We start from the raw sequence: 15,676 nt of genomic DNA on the forward strand, positions 1-15,676 counted from the left end.
TGTGAAAAATACTACAAAGAATTCCTTTTGTGTGTCCTGTATATTGTTGGCTTTCTTTGAGTGCCTCAATCTTCACTTCAAGCCCAAGAAGCTCTTCTTGCAGCTGCCTCTTCAGCAGCCTTTTGGCTGGAATCAATTCAAGAATATATTCCACAAGAATGTTAGTGAGCATATATAGGAGGAGAAAATTCCACTACATACTCTTTGCAAGCCTTGCAACAATAAGTGAAATACCAAATCCCTGTGAGACAGATAAACACAGCAGGACCCAGTACAATTGCCCCAACATCCCGTATTCTTTTGTCACAGCAAGAATCATTATCACCCCCAGAAACTGACATATGTTTATTGTCAAAATCATTGGATGGGGGACTTATAAATTCTCCATTGTGATTGTGTGACTGTGAATGTATAAAGTTCTGTTCCTCAGAATTTGAGCCAGAAGCAAATTGGGTAGATATTCCTTTGTTTCTGGAAGATTTATAGATCTCAGCCATGTTGTCCATATCACTAGTGGCAGAAGCTTGGTGATCCATCAAGAGATTGATACCAATAAAAATCTGTCCAAACTTCATTGTGAGCTGACTGATGAATATATCAAGAGGAGTTTTAATAGATCAGTACTTGATAGATTCTTTGAAACATATCAAAATATTAAAGAGCCTTCAATATCAATATTTGGTCCTTGACCTCTCTGATAGGATTCAGGCAGTTCAATCCATTTCCATTTTATGTCCGCTTCTTATTGAAATTCCCTCTTATGTTTATCTATTTGGTGTTTCTCATTTCCATCAACTCCATCAAATTTGAACCAGTACCATGCCAAAAGCCAAATCAGTACTCAATAAGAATACTGCACTTGAAGCTCCACACTTTGGTCACACTCAGACTTAATTCTGTGTGGATGATTTGATCATGCAGAAGATTTTTGGAAAGAATTACAACTCATCATTCATGCCATAATCCTGAACTGTGGTGTTGAACAAGTATAATGTAACCTTCAAGTGTAATCTCAAGAAGGGACATATCAGGAATAACTATAATTGCATTTTAATTCTTTTCTTTTCAACTCTTGTTGACCATTTTTTTAATATCACATAGTTGAAGGTGTACATTGTCTTTCACACATTATACAGCTGTTTGCATAAACAATGCTGTCACCCTTTTTTCATTTTTTTCATTTTTCAAAGTTGCACTAAAAATTACCAACATAGATTCTACATAAGAGCTGTGGCAGGCTGTCCTCAACTTTTTCAAGGGTGCAAAGTTTGCCAAAGATCCTGAAGATCACAAGTATTGCTGCCTTTGTATCCAAAATGCACAAGCTTTCTCAACCTTTGGTATGATTGCAACCAAAGCTCAGCATCACAATGGACAACCCGGCACCAATAGGGCATGAAAGCGTTTTGAGCTTCATTCTGAAGCACTTCTAACCCCTCGGGCTAGACTTTGCATCCCGCCTCAAGACAACAATGTCCAACCGGCGCGCTCACATTACCCCACCGTGAGTAATCCAATTCGGAGAGGTTAGAAGGTGTGTATGTAATTGGAGAGGGGTGAAGACAAGTCAAAAGGTGGGATGAGATCAGGAAAGGGGATCTGCACATATGTCATACAACCTTTAAAATTCAGCACATCATGATCAACTACAGCTGCTCTTTATGTAGAACTATGTTGGTAATTTTTAGTGCAACTTAAAAAAAATAAAAAATAAAAAAGGGCAATGGCATTTTTTATGCAAACAGCTGTAATTGACTTTGGGTGTTGGTTGTGACAGGGATACTGGGATGGTCATCATTTGGCTAGTATTTTGGCCTGATTACGCATTGGTACATTGTTTCCCTTGCTTCTACTCAAACTTTTGCTGACTACATCTTGTCTTGAAAATTGTGGATGAATTCAAAAAGGGTGCTGTGATATACAAGACAAAGCCATCCTGGCTGTATAAACCCATTATTGGAACTCAGAATTTACCAGCCAATTTGATTCAAAACACACCACCTTCACCTAGCACTGTTCCAAACCCACCAGCCAATCCAATTCTAAACACACCAGATTCCCTACCCCTGTTCCAAACTTACCATCTGAAATGGGTCTCAAGGTAGGATTTGACATTTTTATATCATGTTTGGATGATAGCTGGCATGAGCTGATACAACTTTATCTTTTTGAATCTAGCCAGACATGACAATGTCAATCAAGCTAAAACTATGGCATTAGATGATATTGACCCAAATTTAGACCACCAACACAATCAAATTCTAATTCTCTACCCTTTATAATGTCTTTTCATCACCAATCTTTATAAATCTTTCATTTTGTGGTACGTCAATATCAAACAATATTCCCTGGATTCAGAGGTACAGGGATTTTTTCCCAAGTGTTGCAAATTGATACATAGTACCAGTTCTGTTTGAAAAAAAAACTTCCAACCATGTTTGTTGATCTTTCGCTTTTGTCTTTCTCTAAAAATCATCTTTCTTGCCCTAACACTCTACTCACTGAGCATAGATTGACTTGAATGGGTGATCAGCGACTTGAAGCTAAGTTGAAAAAGCACCAGATACTTCAAGTCAAGTGGCTCAATTTCAAAACTGTTTGGATTTCTTTCCATGAGATAGGGGTCAGCTCACAGCTCAAAATAAGCCACGTGGAATTGATTGTCTCTCACTAAGATAGATTGTCCACTATCAGTTTACACAAGAAAAGAAGTGAGACAAGCTTTGAAAATTGAGATATCATACATAACTTAGAAATGTATACCATAAGGAATTCTCAAGGAGTTGTCTTCGAGCTATGCAAACCTACAACTCACTTCGGTGGATGTAAGATGATAGATCTTTTACTAGATCACGACCACATCACAAGGTTTATTTCTACCGTCTGAATAATTAACTAGTAAATCTAGCTGGGCGAATCAATAAGGATTAAGTAAAAAACATACAACATGTTGAATAGACACTTTAATGCGAACATAAAATGAGAAAGAAGTGATGTTTTTTTTTGATTTTTTGTTCCTTATCTATTGAGGTGACAAGAGAAGAAATAATTTAATGATTAATAAAGATGAAAAGACAAAATGCAAAGGGGTCTTGATTTTTAGGAAGATACACATTATTTTTTTAGTTAGGGCCGTGTGGGGTAGATCCAGCTGCCAATCGTTTTTGATTTTCCATCTCATTCACCAATTTTTGTAATGCATCCAGTCCCGATTTCTTCAAGCTTCCAGTATCAGTAGTAGGTGAAAACACACGGCTAGGTTTAGGTGCCGGTAAGGAAGCAAGTGATCCAGGTCGAGATTCACTCTCAATTTCTAGTCCGTTATTCCTTCCCAATCCTCGCCGTTGAACACTCTCAAATTCCCCAGCACCAGTTTTTTGATCGACCCCGATGGGAACTCCGATTATGATTGATCTGACTGTTGGAACTCTAGACACTGAGCCTACCGACTCGTTACCATGATAAAGTGGAGGACGTCGTGGTGCAATCATTGGCCCTGTAGGACGACCTGGAAGGATCACCGGCATTGCGTCAATCTTCAACGCTCGTCTACTTGTCTCGGCTCCGTCCTCACTACCCTCGTCATCTGAACCTACATCTTCTTCGTCCCCATCCCTACTACTAGTTTCAGAGTCGCGCCTGAGACGAAACGTTGCAGCTGCCTCCGAGACTTCTGGGTTTGATGAAGGAGGATCGTCAAAGTGACTTCCGCTGAGAAAGGATTTTCTCTCCAGATGGGGAGTTTGGGCCAATTGCGCTACAAGTGACTCTCGAGTACCACCCTCGCTACGGACTCGAGATGAATTGGAGGATCCGGCAAGAGCATTGGCATATCGTCTGATGAATGGATGTTCATCCCATGCATTACGGTACAGCTCAGTCAAGTTGGCTTGGTCGATGGAAGGCTGTTGATCTTGTTGGTGGAGATGTGCATCATCACTGAACGCGTCGGAATTGTAACTTTGCATACGACTGCGGCTCTCGTCATTTTGCGGGACTTCCGTTTCTTCTGGAAAGACTCGAGAAGTTTTCCAGTTGCGTGAGGTTTGTTCCCAAGGGAAGATAGGCTTGACGGATTGCAAACTGGGAGAACTAGAAGTTATTTGACTATAATCCTGATGAGTGATTGGCGGAATATAACCTTTTGCTTGTGGCGGAGGTTGAAAGAATTGAGCAGCTTGATGTTGCACGGGTTGATCCCAAGCAGCTTCATAGCGCTTCGTGATGGGGTTGCTCATCTGGAAGCCTTGATTAGGCGGAGGGGATCGGGTCGCATCCCATGGTTGATGGTGATGTGATCCCGAATCAGATTTTTCATGATTTGAAGCGGTGGACGCCATATCTACCGAAGTTGATTGCACGGGGAACGAAGTCTCATCAACGGGGGATTCGGAGGGTTCCAGATGTCGCGGAGTTGTATCGGATTCGATGGGGTGATCGTCGCACGGTGCCGCAGGAAGTTCACTGACAGGCACTGATTCATAAGAGGAAGACATACTTGGTTCTCTATTTTTTCCTTTATCATCCCGAGTTTCAAATCCGTGTTGAGTAAGAAAGCGATGGGGCCTGCCAGGCAGAGGCATGCTCATATAGCTACCCTCACACCCGCCTTCATATACTTCGCCATGAAGAACGGGAATGGAACTAAGGTTGCTGTCTGTCTTTCTAGTAAACATTTGTTTCAATTTGTCAAACGACGGAGGCTCATATCGACTAGGCTTTTGACTGTCCCATTGAGCAGCGTATTTCGGAAATGCAAAGTCGTGCTCCGTGTAGGTCGAATCGGAAAGCTTGATGGGTCCATAGGCTCTTTCGTACACGTCGAACCATTTGTGTAGAAGTGCATCATAATCTACGGGGGGTAACCCTGTTGAGGACGCGAGTTGAGTCTGGGTTTTGAATTGACGTTTGCCTAGTAGATGCCAAGGCTTTTCTTGCCCAATGAAATGTATCATGAAGATATTTTTTCCAAATCGTCTATAAGCCGGGGCGTAACTAAAATCATTGTTGGTGCGGAAGACGGTCAACAATGGGTTTATAGCTACATCGCACGCAAGATCTACCAGTATGTGCTTGCTTACCTGTAATACGCGGATGGAGTGACATTATACGCGAAGCTGAGTCTATTCCACGTTGGACGTTGGGTTCCATCTTCGAATGTCTCATCATCACTACTGAAAAAATCATTCAAAACTCCCTGGTCCCCGCCATCCCAACTACCACGCTCGAAGAAGAAAGCATAGAGTCGATCGAATACATCTAGGTTTGGTTGAATGACCATAAGGCCGGAGTTGAAACAATCGGGCCAGCCAGTATCTGGAGAGGCCGAGAACTCATTCGGAAGTTGAAATAGGTGAGATATTGATTTGAGGATCAGGGTATCCGCATCAACATAGATGACCTTTTGATACTGGACTAGTCTCCATATATGTATCTTGGTGATGGTACCAGATAAATCCTGCCTGCCTGCTCAAAGAAAAACATGTGTCAATATGACTGAAGATCAAAAGTACAAAAGCCAAGGCGCAATCACATGCTGCAATGTAGCATTGAGAATCTGACGAGAAAAAGAACTCAGTCAGAGCAACTTACCGAGCAAGTTGAGCTCATCTTTGTTGGATGAGCTGATCGCATCAACTGAAATGACGAGGTTGTAGACTTTTCTGAGTGCTTTGATTGACTCGACGCTGACGGAGTCCAACGTGATCAGGCAGACAAGATCAAAGTCTTGAGCTGCGTTGTCTTTCTCCGATTGTTTAATCGAATGTGCCGTGACCAAGCAGCCAGGCAGATATGGATCACTGGCATAATTCATGCGGGTTAGCTGAATACTCTCTCGGTACAGATTTAGGTATTTGAGGTACTTACGAGGTGAGCATGGTGACAAATGCATATGGGGCCATTTTGAGTACTGTGATATCAAGGAGCGCTCGCTGGAATGTGAACAGGCTTTGAGTAGCTTCTTGAGTCGAGTGAAAAACTTGGATTAAACAGTGCTCGTATATTGAAAGTCACAAATTCACAATCAGAGATCTGGAAGACGTAGGGTTCTTGTTATCAAAAAGCTGTCTGAATGTAGTCCAATGCGAACAAGCCGATCGCAGGACAAACTTTTGGACTTGAGGAAATTTCAAAAGAAATTGAAACAAAGGATCGATACTGCTGCCAATCGAAACTGATGGGGCGTGGTCATCAAGAAGGTCAATTGTAAGTGTCACTCCTGCATGTGTTGGTTTCCCGGATGTGGGAGAACGGTCTACGAAGCTGATTGCGCATCCTCGTATGAGACAAGGAAGTGGGGATAGGGCATATATCTGTGCACTGACCCTATATGTATGATAAAGAACGGTCCCAAGCTGGAGTATGGAGTTTAATCAACGAGAATCATGCAGACCCTCAAGGCAAACAATTTTTAAGGCTGAACCACACTGACAGAATTGAGTGACTCCTTTGTTCCAAGATACAAATAAAAGAATACCGATTTGATTGACATCAGTTTACCATCGATTCAACAATGGGGAGAAAGTGCGGTTAAAAATCTTACTGAAGAGCTGGGGATACCGATGTCCCTTTGAAAAAGCAGCAGAAGTAAAAGTGAGAAGTTGATGGTGAGGAAGGTGGCAGTCCTTTCATCCAGATTGTTGTTTTAATAAAAAGAGAAAGACTTGAAATCTCAGTCAACCGTCAAATAAGTTAACAGCAGCTGACCACTCATCGTCGATTGATGACGTAGTTGAAAGATTTACACATGTCCTTCATACAGTCGTCCTGGACTACCCGAACACCACTTTGGACCACTCATTCACCGACGAATCACAGTTGCTTTCAAAGTTTAAGGCCCTGTTTGGCATGGCTTATAGATTTTATAAATGCATTATCAATTAATAGATTATGCAATTGTAAAACGTATTATTTTTGGAATTCACATTTCAACATTTGTAACCCGCGAGAAGCGGCTTTTCAAAGTCAAAATTGAAAGATGGTGTTTGGTACGTACCATTCACCATCTTTCAAAACTCAAAAGACATCATAATGTTCGATCCGTCCGATTTCAACGACTCGCGATCAATCGACTCGTCAATCGAGTACTCGTCGTCAATCAAAGACTTGGTTGACGACCCTCAAGTTCAAAAATCAAGATCCCAGAATACAAAGCTTGATCTCTTTGATCGAACTTCTTAACCACAACAATCAAATTTGATCTCATAGGATCGTAAAATTCAATTGAACTTCTTTTGTGAAGTGACTGATTCTTTCATCAACCTGATTGATAATCCAGAATCGGATTTGTTGAACAAAAAGAGCTCTTGACAATGATATCTGAAAGATAAACCAGCTATATGCGTTGATTCAAGAGTCTTGATCACGCTTTATGATGATGATGATGGTTATAATGATAAATATTTAATTTGAAAACAAGAATGAAATCAAAAATGAAGGTTAAACAAAGAGTCAAGTATAATGTGACTCAAAATTAATATAACGGTACTCAAAGTAACTAGGTGAAATCTACCTAGTTAGACCTAGTTGAGAAACCTAACTTCAAAAAGTAGGCACCAACCAGAAAAAGTAGGCGAGCACTCTTGTACTGCCGTGCCGGGTGCCCACTTTCAATTTTCTCAGTCATTGAGCCCCATCTGTCACCACACACACCATCTCACGCTCAGCATGTCAGATCAATTGCCACCATCTATTCCGGAAACCCTGTCTCCCGCTTCACCCACAACTGCTTTCCATAACTAAAGCTGGTGTTCCTCATGCCCAGGCTAGAAAGATGGCCAAAGCTTTTACTGACGGTTTGTAGTGAACCCTTCAACTCCTTACCTCATGAATACACGAGATTACACAGGTTATTTTTTATTGTCCCCTCTCAGTACAAACAATTGAAACCACAAAAATTACTCTTTTACCTCATTCACAACAAATAAAAACCAATAAAAAACAATTTTTCACTCTTAATTCTCTTGATTTTGATACCAAAGACACAAAAGACTCTTATAGTCATGTTTTTTATTTTCCTTTTACTCTGAAATGAAAACTATGATGCTTATATGTGGAAAATTTATCTATTTGAGAGTGATTAGTGTGAGTAGGTGTGAGTTATGATCTGAACCGGTGAGAAGTGTGACAATTGCTTGTTTTTTAAATCGATCGATCGTTCAAAATTTGTTATTGTTTTCGTGTATTTCTTGGTATATTTTTGTGAATCTCTGAAATGAAGACTTGAATAAAATTGAATAGAAGCCTGAGGGGAGAGGGATTGAGTCAACTCCCTCTTAAGACAGAGTTGAATCAATCGATCGTTTTGAAAATGATTGATATCTGAGCACGTGTTTCAAGTTGAATTTGATCAGTTGCATTCCAACTATCAGCGAGGGCTTGGGGAATAGAGTGAATGACTTACGATTGGTAAAAACATTTCAGGATTGATCAGGCCCATAAATGTAGAGATGACTGTTTGTGCGGACGAAAGGGCGAGTTCATTCACCTTCACCAAACTTTCATTCCAATGACCTAACAAAACTCAAAAAGAAACATGTTTAACAATAAGGAAGTTGTTCAAAGCCCAAACAAGGGAGTCGATGGAGACCAGTAGGGCTTTGTTGGAGTTATTGATTAAGATTTCCGATGCTGTTTTCATGATGTTGAGGTGGAGGTAGGCATATAAGCCAATGTAAGACGGAGGTTGTGAGGTGGAATAAATGGTAGATAAGACCTTTCCGGAGGCTTGGACTAGATCTACGGCCAGACCTTGCCGGAGGCCAATGCAAGGCATTATGTGACAGAGGCTAAAGATATGGTAAAAGCAGGCACGGGGTCCTCAAAGCTGCCCAGTTGGCAAAAACATACTTTAAAAAAAAATCCCCGCCAAAAGAAAAAAGTAGGTTCTAGGTTTCAAAGTAGTCAGAAACCACCTAGTTACTTTGAGTACCGTTTATGTATATAGATTTGAGAAGACGTTTATAAACAAGATGATGATAAATGCTTTAGTGATGTGTGAGTCAATATGATAGGTGAATAGATTCCAGGAGATTCCTTGTTTAAGTTCTTCATGTTGATGATGTAAGAGAGAAAGTCTCAAGAATGATAAATGAAAGTCGAGTCAAAAATAAACCAAAAAACTTTGTACTTGTCTAAATTTCAAGAGAAAAGTTGCCTTGGGTTGCCTTGATCCTGCCGAGGGTCGAGTTCGAAGGCTTGTCCGGGTTTTGATAATGGATTATTGGATTTTGAAAGCTGCTCGAGGGCAGCTTTCAAAATGTCATATTTTTGATCAAAATAATGGATTATTGTCGGTGTAATTCATTTTTAAAAAAGGGGCAAAAGTGGTAACAAACACAATTTTTTGAAAATGTGAAAAATAGATTATTTTCAAAAAATAATGCATTTTGCCCCGCTTTTGTAAGCCATACCAAACGGGGCCTAAGACACCAGCGAGTGGATGAATTCACTGATATCCTATCTATCATCGGTTCAGGATTGTATTGACTGATGAGTTATATAGTCATCTTCTTTCTTTCTTCTCCCGTGATCTAAAGTGCTTTTGGAGCTACAGAAAGCTATCAAACACTTCGGCAAATTGTAATCAATCAATTAACCATACTCTACATGACACTGGAAATGAATTCCAGCTTGGCGATCGAAGGTGTGTCATTGTGCGGTGTGCTCAAAGCTGCTAAAAGTCAACATGAAGCCCGGCCTTGCCCGTTTCTCTTGGCTGGGACAGGCTAGGACAGACTGGGATTCGCCTGGGAGAAGAGTAAAAACTGCATTCTCAAAGATACATTAGCAGAAACCATGCAATATCTGGGAATACGTTCCAGGCGGATTGTGAAGCATTTTGAAGCAAAGCAATGTTTGTTCACCATGTCCTTCCTCTAGGATATCAGAGACTCGTGCAGGTCTGAACATAGTGGTGAACCATTGCTGGTAGCGTTTTTGTATGTGAACACATTCTGCTTAGGGAAGATACTTGATATGGAAGGCCCCGGAGTCTTTCATACTTGCAACAGGAGCTTTGCTCTGACCTGACCAAGTCTCTGCAGACAATCAGTGCAAGCTTGGGTCTCTATGACCAAAGTTTGCGAGGTTTGAAGTGCCCTACACGCTACAATGATCGATTGGTGCTTTGGCCAAATTAAATGAAATGACTTTTTGGAGCCTTGTCGACTCAGCCATTGCTCATAAACAACATACACTTGAGACACCCACAAATTTGTTAGCATGGATTGGCTTTCATTGTGAACATCATATGGCCCACGAGCAGATCAAATTCACCTAAATTAATCTTTTTTGTATGTAGGGTCTTGATGCTGGGTGAAAGGGATTAAATTCGCCCCAAGATAGCTACGAGTTCCCTTGTTTCCTCACCCTCTGTCTTTCAAGATCAAAACACAGCTTCTGTCTCTTGTCAACGGTTGATGGCCGGAAGACAAAAGTTGGTTTGGGGTTGAAGTTTCTCTGCCTCATAAAAGTAATTCACAACTGGTGGCTGGAGCTCTTGAAGTGTTAACCAAGGTTATTTCTGAATGATATCACAAGGTCCTTAGTGGTTTTGGAATTCTAAACCGCTGGAAGCATCCATAGCAGTAGACACCCCAAGCACAACTGTGATTGCAGCATACCAGATCATATTGAAAAAAGAAATCTGATGGGACAATGCAACACTGGGTCAGCTAAGCTCGCCGGAGCTGAGGCGCAGCGGAGCGGAGCGGTTTTTGGACCCCGCTGCGCCACTCGGGAGCGTAGCTCTTTCTAGAACCGAACCGCAGAGCTACGGGTTCCGGCAAAGAGGGATTTTTTTCAAAAAGCTACGCTGCGGCACGGGTAGCACCGTTATCCGGCACCGTGAGCTCCCGTGCCGGGGTCAAATTGCCCAATCAGATGAAACACTACTAATTTCCTAATTTGGCACCTCTACGGCACTAAACGATCACGCAAGGATGCTTCATTCCTCGATCTGGACAGATTATCGACGCATGCGGCGTCACCCACCGGCCAGAGATTCAATGGCAATGATATATTTCATGAAGGTAAGTTTCAACCCTGTCTCTACCGCTTTCTCCCTCATCCCACTCTTTATTTGATTCAAGATAATTCAATCTTACTTACAACTTTTCACCGACTCTTTTATTCTTTATAACTTTTCCTTCATAACTTTTCCTTTACCTCTCCTATATATAGCATACTCGTACTATGTCCTCTGTCACTTCGGAACGTCTAGCGCGGTCTCGCACACAGACCAGCAACCCTGGAATGATCCCTCAGAGTCCCCATCTACGCCGTCGAACTTTGATCAAAAGCATCATCCAAACCAAGCTCCAGTCTAACAAACGGAAGAATAAATGGGCCAATTCTGTAACCCTCAACACCTCTGATGAAGAGTCTGTGGCTGGGGTGGTTGAATCGGAAGGAAGCTTGAAATCGGTGGTCGTCAGGCAGAAGAAATCAAAGCCGAAGCAGCGATCAAAACCAACCGTAAGTCCGTTCAATAGATATTCTTATATACATCTAACACTAACTTCTTCATAATTTTTGACTTTGACCCAGAACCACGCACCAGGGAATGTCACAAGAGACATGATGTGAGCCGATTCTGACGAAGATAATCAGAAGATTATCTCGAAGAGGCGCAAGGTTGAAAATGGCGACAGCAAGGTTGTTATATTGAGGTCTTACTATGACACGCCCTTCCACGGAAAAGACAAGAAAGGCAAGCCTGATGTAAGCTCAACATTCCTGTGTTTTAGTTTTATGTATCCTTTTTGATTCATTCTCATCTTCTCTTATCCATCTGCATCTAGGATCCAACCAAGGCGCCTCTCTTGTACCCATGTAAATTCTGTGATCGAGACAAGCACGATCCAGTCAGGGTGAGCTTAAGCAACCTCACTGGAAATCTTTGAGTCCATCGAGATGGATCCACTCAAGACGGTCGATCAGATGTTGGCTGTCCTGGCCGACTCAAAGCTCGACAGCAAGATCCATCACTCGTTCCCCCCTCAGTCGCTGAAATCCGCAAATCCCAAAAAGCAAAAGGCCCAATTGACGGTTATGTAGTCTCCACCCCAGCCACTACATTCTCTAACCTCACTCTCAACCAAATGGTTTGTACTTGGCTCATTCGCCAAGCTCAACCATGGAATCGGATCGAAGACTGTATCTTACGAGGCATTGTCCAGTACTTACGAAAAGACGCTCACTTGTACGGTCGACACTGGGCTGCCGATGAGGCGAAGCAGATTAACTTGTCACTCAAACAAAATGTCTTCTCGGAATTGAAGGTGAGCAATTTATTTACTACCAGATAACCAGTAACTGATAGCTAACTTTGTGTTTTTAATACTTCCAGGGTCTCAAGTCAAAGTTCAGCTTAGTCCACAACGGTTGGACCACCAAGGGAAACCGCCACGCCTTCATTGGGGCGGCTGTCACTTTTATAGATGACGACTGGAAGTACCGAGTGCGTCACCTCGCCCTCAAGTTGATTGTATGGCATCACCACGGACCTTGGCTTGCCGAGCCGGTGGTCAACATCTTGGTTAAGCATGGGCTGTTCCAAAAGATAAGTACATTTATTTTTTTCCAATTAAATTAGAACTAATATTTTATGTTTATGGTTTTACATGCTTAGTCAGACCACTGATTTGGGTTCAAATAACAAGACGATGGCGCAAGAAATGCACAAACAATTCTTGGTCCAAGACGATATCACCTCTTACAAGTGGAATCCAAATAGTATGCACATATTCTGTTTTTGTCACAAGATTGCGTTGATTGTCAACGCAGGCTTGGCAGCCTTAGGTGTGAAAGCACCTCCACCTATGAAGGCAAAGGAAAACGATCGAGGATGATTCCCTCTCTTCGAGTCTATTGCTGAAGAAGACGAAGAACTTCCTGAAGAACCACAAACCAATCCGAAAGTTCGTGTGCGATCCAACTTAGCTGAATCCGAAGACCAAGATCCTGAACATGACTTACAAGATCTTGATACATCACCGGAAGTAGTTGCTGAACTTGATGATGAGGGCGAGTGGGACTTGGCTGATGCTGAAGATGAGGCTTGTCCAGAGCTCACAATTGAAGAGAACGAAGTACAACCCACCCACCGTCGAGAAGCAAATCATGTGGATTTTATTTTGCGCAAGGTAAGTTGAACTTACCTACACCCTGTCTTACAAAACTATGACTGATTCTTTCTCTCGTTTTTAAGGTGGACTTCATCGTACGCCGAATTACTTGGTCTGCAGCCTGGCGCAAAGAATTCGAGAGAGTTAGTAAGCAGAAGGGGTTTAATGGCTCGCTCATTGCGGGCTACGGAATCAGATGGAACATTAAATATGTTAGCCGTCACAAAGCTTGGCTTGCCAGAGATGTAAGTACTTTCATTCTCTTACACAAAGCAATAACAACTTTGACTGACCATGAACATGATTTCAAGGTCATCGATCAATTATGTCGAGATGACTTGAATATAGTTCACTCTAAGAATCTCGCTCCTTGTAAGAATAAGAAGCCTCATGGGTATTTCCATGAATTAGAAATGACTACAACCGAATGGGCTCAAGTCCGCAAGATCAACGACGAGCTTGAGGTAAGTGTCTTAATTAATTTTTATCTATTTATCTTCTTCATTCTTTCTCATTAATCACTTTCGTCTCTCATCCATCTTCATGTTCTTTCTACAAGCCTTTCTTGAAGATTACCCTAGCAATGGAAGGTGACGGACCAACAGGTTGTATGGTCATCCCGAAATACGTGGAGCTGCAAAACTCACTCGAAAAGAAGATCGAGCCACTCAGCACTTCGGACGCCCTTTACCCAATGCTTGCAAGGATGAAGGAAAAAACGATTGAATATCTCAACGAAGCACTTGGGTGCGAGACCCTAGTGATGGCTACGGTTTTACATCCATTTTTCAGACTCAAGTTTTTTGTTAAATGGTTTGGGGCCGATTCTGCTGTAACCATGAACGCTGAAGCAACCCTTCGATGTATACATCAGGAATAGGAATACGAGCTGGCAGGCCCTGTTAACAACAAAACTTCTTCCCAACAAGCAAAAGCCTCAAAGGATGCTGCAACATCCTCTCCAAAGCCGGATATCTTTTACAGTGACTCTGAAGATGAACCCGAGGTTGAAGCATCTGAAGATTTCGCTTTAAAGAATTATCTACGCGGTAGTGATAAGATGAAGGCCAATACTTACAATATTCAAGATCCCAAAGCGAGTCTGGAATGGTGGAAAGTGAGTCTATTCTGTCAATCTCATTCATTTTGCCCTGGAAAACATGACTAATTATGTTGATCGTTGTCTAAATCTGTTTGATAGGTCCATGAGAGAACTTATCGAGTGCTTGTGCGTATGGCCAAGGACTACTTGGCATCAACTGGCTCTTCCTGTGCTGCAGAACGGATATTTTCTTGCGCGTCAGACGTCTGCTGTTCTAGTCGAGGTAGTTTAATAGCTCGTACCATAGAGATGCTTGTGTCAAGCAAATTATGGTTGAGAGAAGGTGTGGAGCTGGGTGTAGGTTTTGAAGACCTTCTGAAGGTCTTCAAGATGATGGGGATTCCCATGAATTGAAGAAATTTGGTACTTCTGTAATTTCCCGTTTATTATTTTGTTATTTATCTTCTTGACTCTCATTAAGAATAGTTTGTTTAAAAATTCTTTACACTCGTTATGATCACTTCAGGTTTATTTTTCCTTCCTTTCAATTATTTCAGTTATATTTTGTTTTCCTTATGCACTACGGTTTTGGCCGTGTAGCTGTAGCTGTGACGTGTGTCGCAGTGTGCCTCCAAAAAGCCGCGAACGCAGCTGTTAACGCCCGGAGCGTAGCTCTTAGGAGCTGCGCTACGGGGATCTAGCCACTCTTTTTGCCTTAAAAAAGCTGCGTTAACGCCATGACGGAGCGAGACAGTTTGTCAATCAGCTGCGTTTGCGGCTAACTGGCCGTTAGCGCGTTGCAGCGCAGCTTACCCAGTGTTGGCAAGGCCGCCACAGATACGTACTGGTACCGCAAGATACCCAAAACTGTGGTATGTGATATCGTACCTTGCCTGTGGTACGGTACCAAGAACCGTACCGTCGCCTACGGCACCATAAAACACATGGCTGGTTGCCGTATCCTCATACTCAAAACGGTACGATACTATACCGTACCGTGAGAAACACACACGAATACGGTACGTTATCGTACCGCGCAGAAAAGTGCCGTACCGTGTATTTTTGTATAACCATGGCACAAATGACACGCACAACATCCAAGAAACAAGGGAGGGAGGATACAGAAAAGAAACAGGACCCATACATAGGGAAACAAAATAACACCACCATACATAGATTCAAAACCTCATTTCCTTCTCTCGCGCGCACCTTGGTCCCTAGCGATACAATCTATCATGTTCTCTTGTGCCGTTTCCAACTTCCCCTTCATCTGCACACCTTGTACAGACCACAATCGTCCTCCAACTGTGCGCTCGATGGTTCGTGGCTTGAGAGCCATCCTATCCTGTGAGCAAACATCAGCAGAAGAAGAAAATGACCTCTCAACTGGGCATGCAGTGGCACTGATAGCCAAGTAGTCGCGGGCAAGCGAGCTTAAGACTGGGTATTTGCCCTCGTTCAGCTGAACATACATTCAAGATGAGTCAGATATATTGTAATTAAA

At 42.2% G+C, this 15,676-nt stretch overlaps 3 protein-coding genes across 3 annotated transcripts; 1 reads left to right on the plus strand and 2 right to left on the minus strand.

Annotated features, from left to right (window-relative positions):
* Positions 1 to 77: 77 nt before the first annotated feature.
* Positions 78 to 497, minus strand: MELLADRAFT_109308 (uncharacterized protein; the record flags this gene model as incomplete). Its single annotated transcript, XM_007413219.1, has 3 exons — positions 78 to 126; positions 202 to 297; positions 340 to 497. 3 exons carry the CDS (start codon positions 495 to 497, stop codon positions 78 to 80), a joined length of 303 nt encoding a protein of 100 aa, XP_007413281.1.
* A 2,625-nt stretch (positions 498 to 3,122) lies between these two features.
* Positions 3,123 to 5,903, minus strand: MlpGLGEN (putative glycogenin; the record flags this gene model as incomplete). The annotated part of the gene is made up of 4 exons (XM_007413218.1): positions 3,123 to 4,995; positions 5,082 to 5,466; positions 5,593 to 5,801; positions 5,869 to 5,903. The coding sequence occupies 4 exons, from the start codon at positions 5,901 to 5,903 to the stop codon at positions 3,123 to 3,125; spliced, it is 2,502 nt and encodes an 833-aa protein (XP_007413280.1).
* A 5,040-nt stretch (positions 5,904 to 10,943) lies between these two features.
* Positions 10,944 to 14,873, plus strand: MELLADRAFT_109310 (uncharacterized protein; the record flags this gene model as incomplete). The annotated part of the gene is made up of 5 exons (XM_007413192.1): positions 10,944 to 11,033; positions 11,185 to 11,384; positions 11,414 to 11,478; positions 12,946 to 13,148; positions 14,730 to 14,873. 5 exons carry the CDS (start codon positions 10,944 to 10,946, stop codon positions 14,871 to 14,873), a joined length of 702 nt encoding a protein of 233 aa, XP_007413254.1.
* Between the last annotated feature and the right edge of the window lie 803 nt (positions 14,874 to 15,676).

The sequence above is a fragment of the Melampsora larici-populina genome, assembly GCF_000204055.1.
Source record: "Melampsora larici-populina 98AG31 unplaced genomic scaffold MELLAscaffold_35, whole genome shotgun sequence".
Classification (NCBI taxonomy): domain Eukaryota; kingdom Fungi; phylum Basidiomycota; class Pucciniomycetes; order Pucciniales; family Melampsoraceae; genus Melampsora; species Melampsora laricis-populina.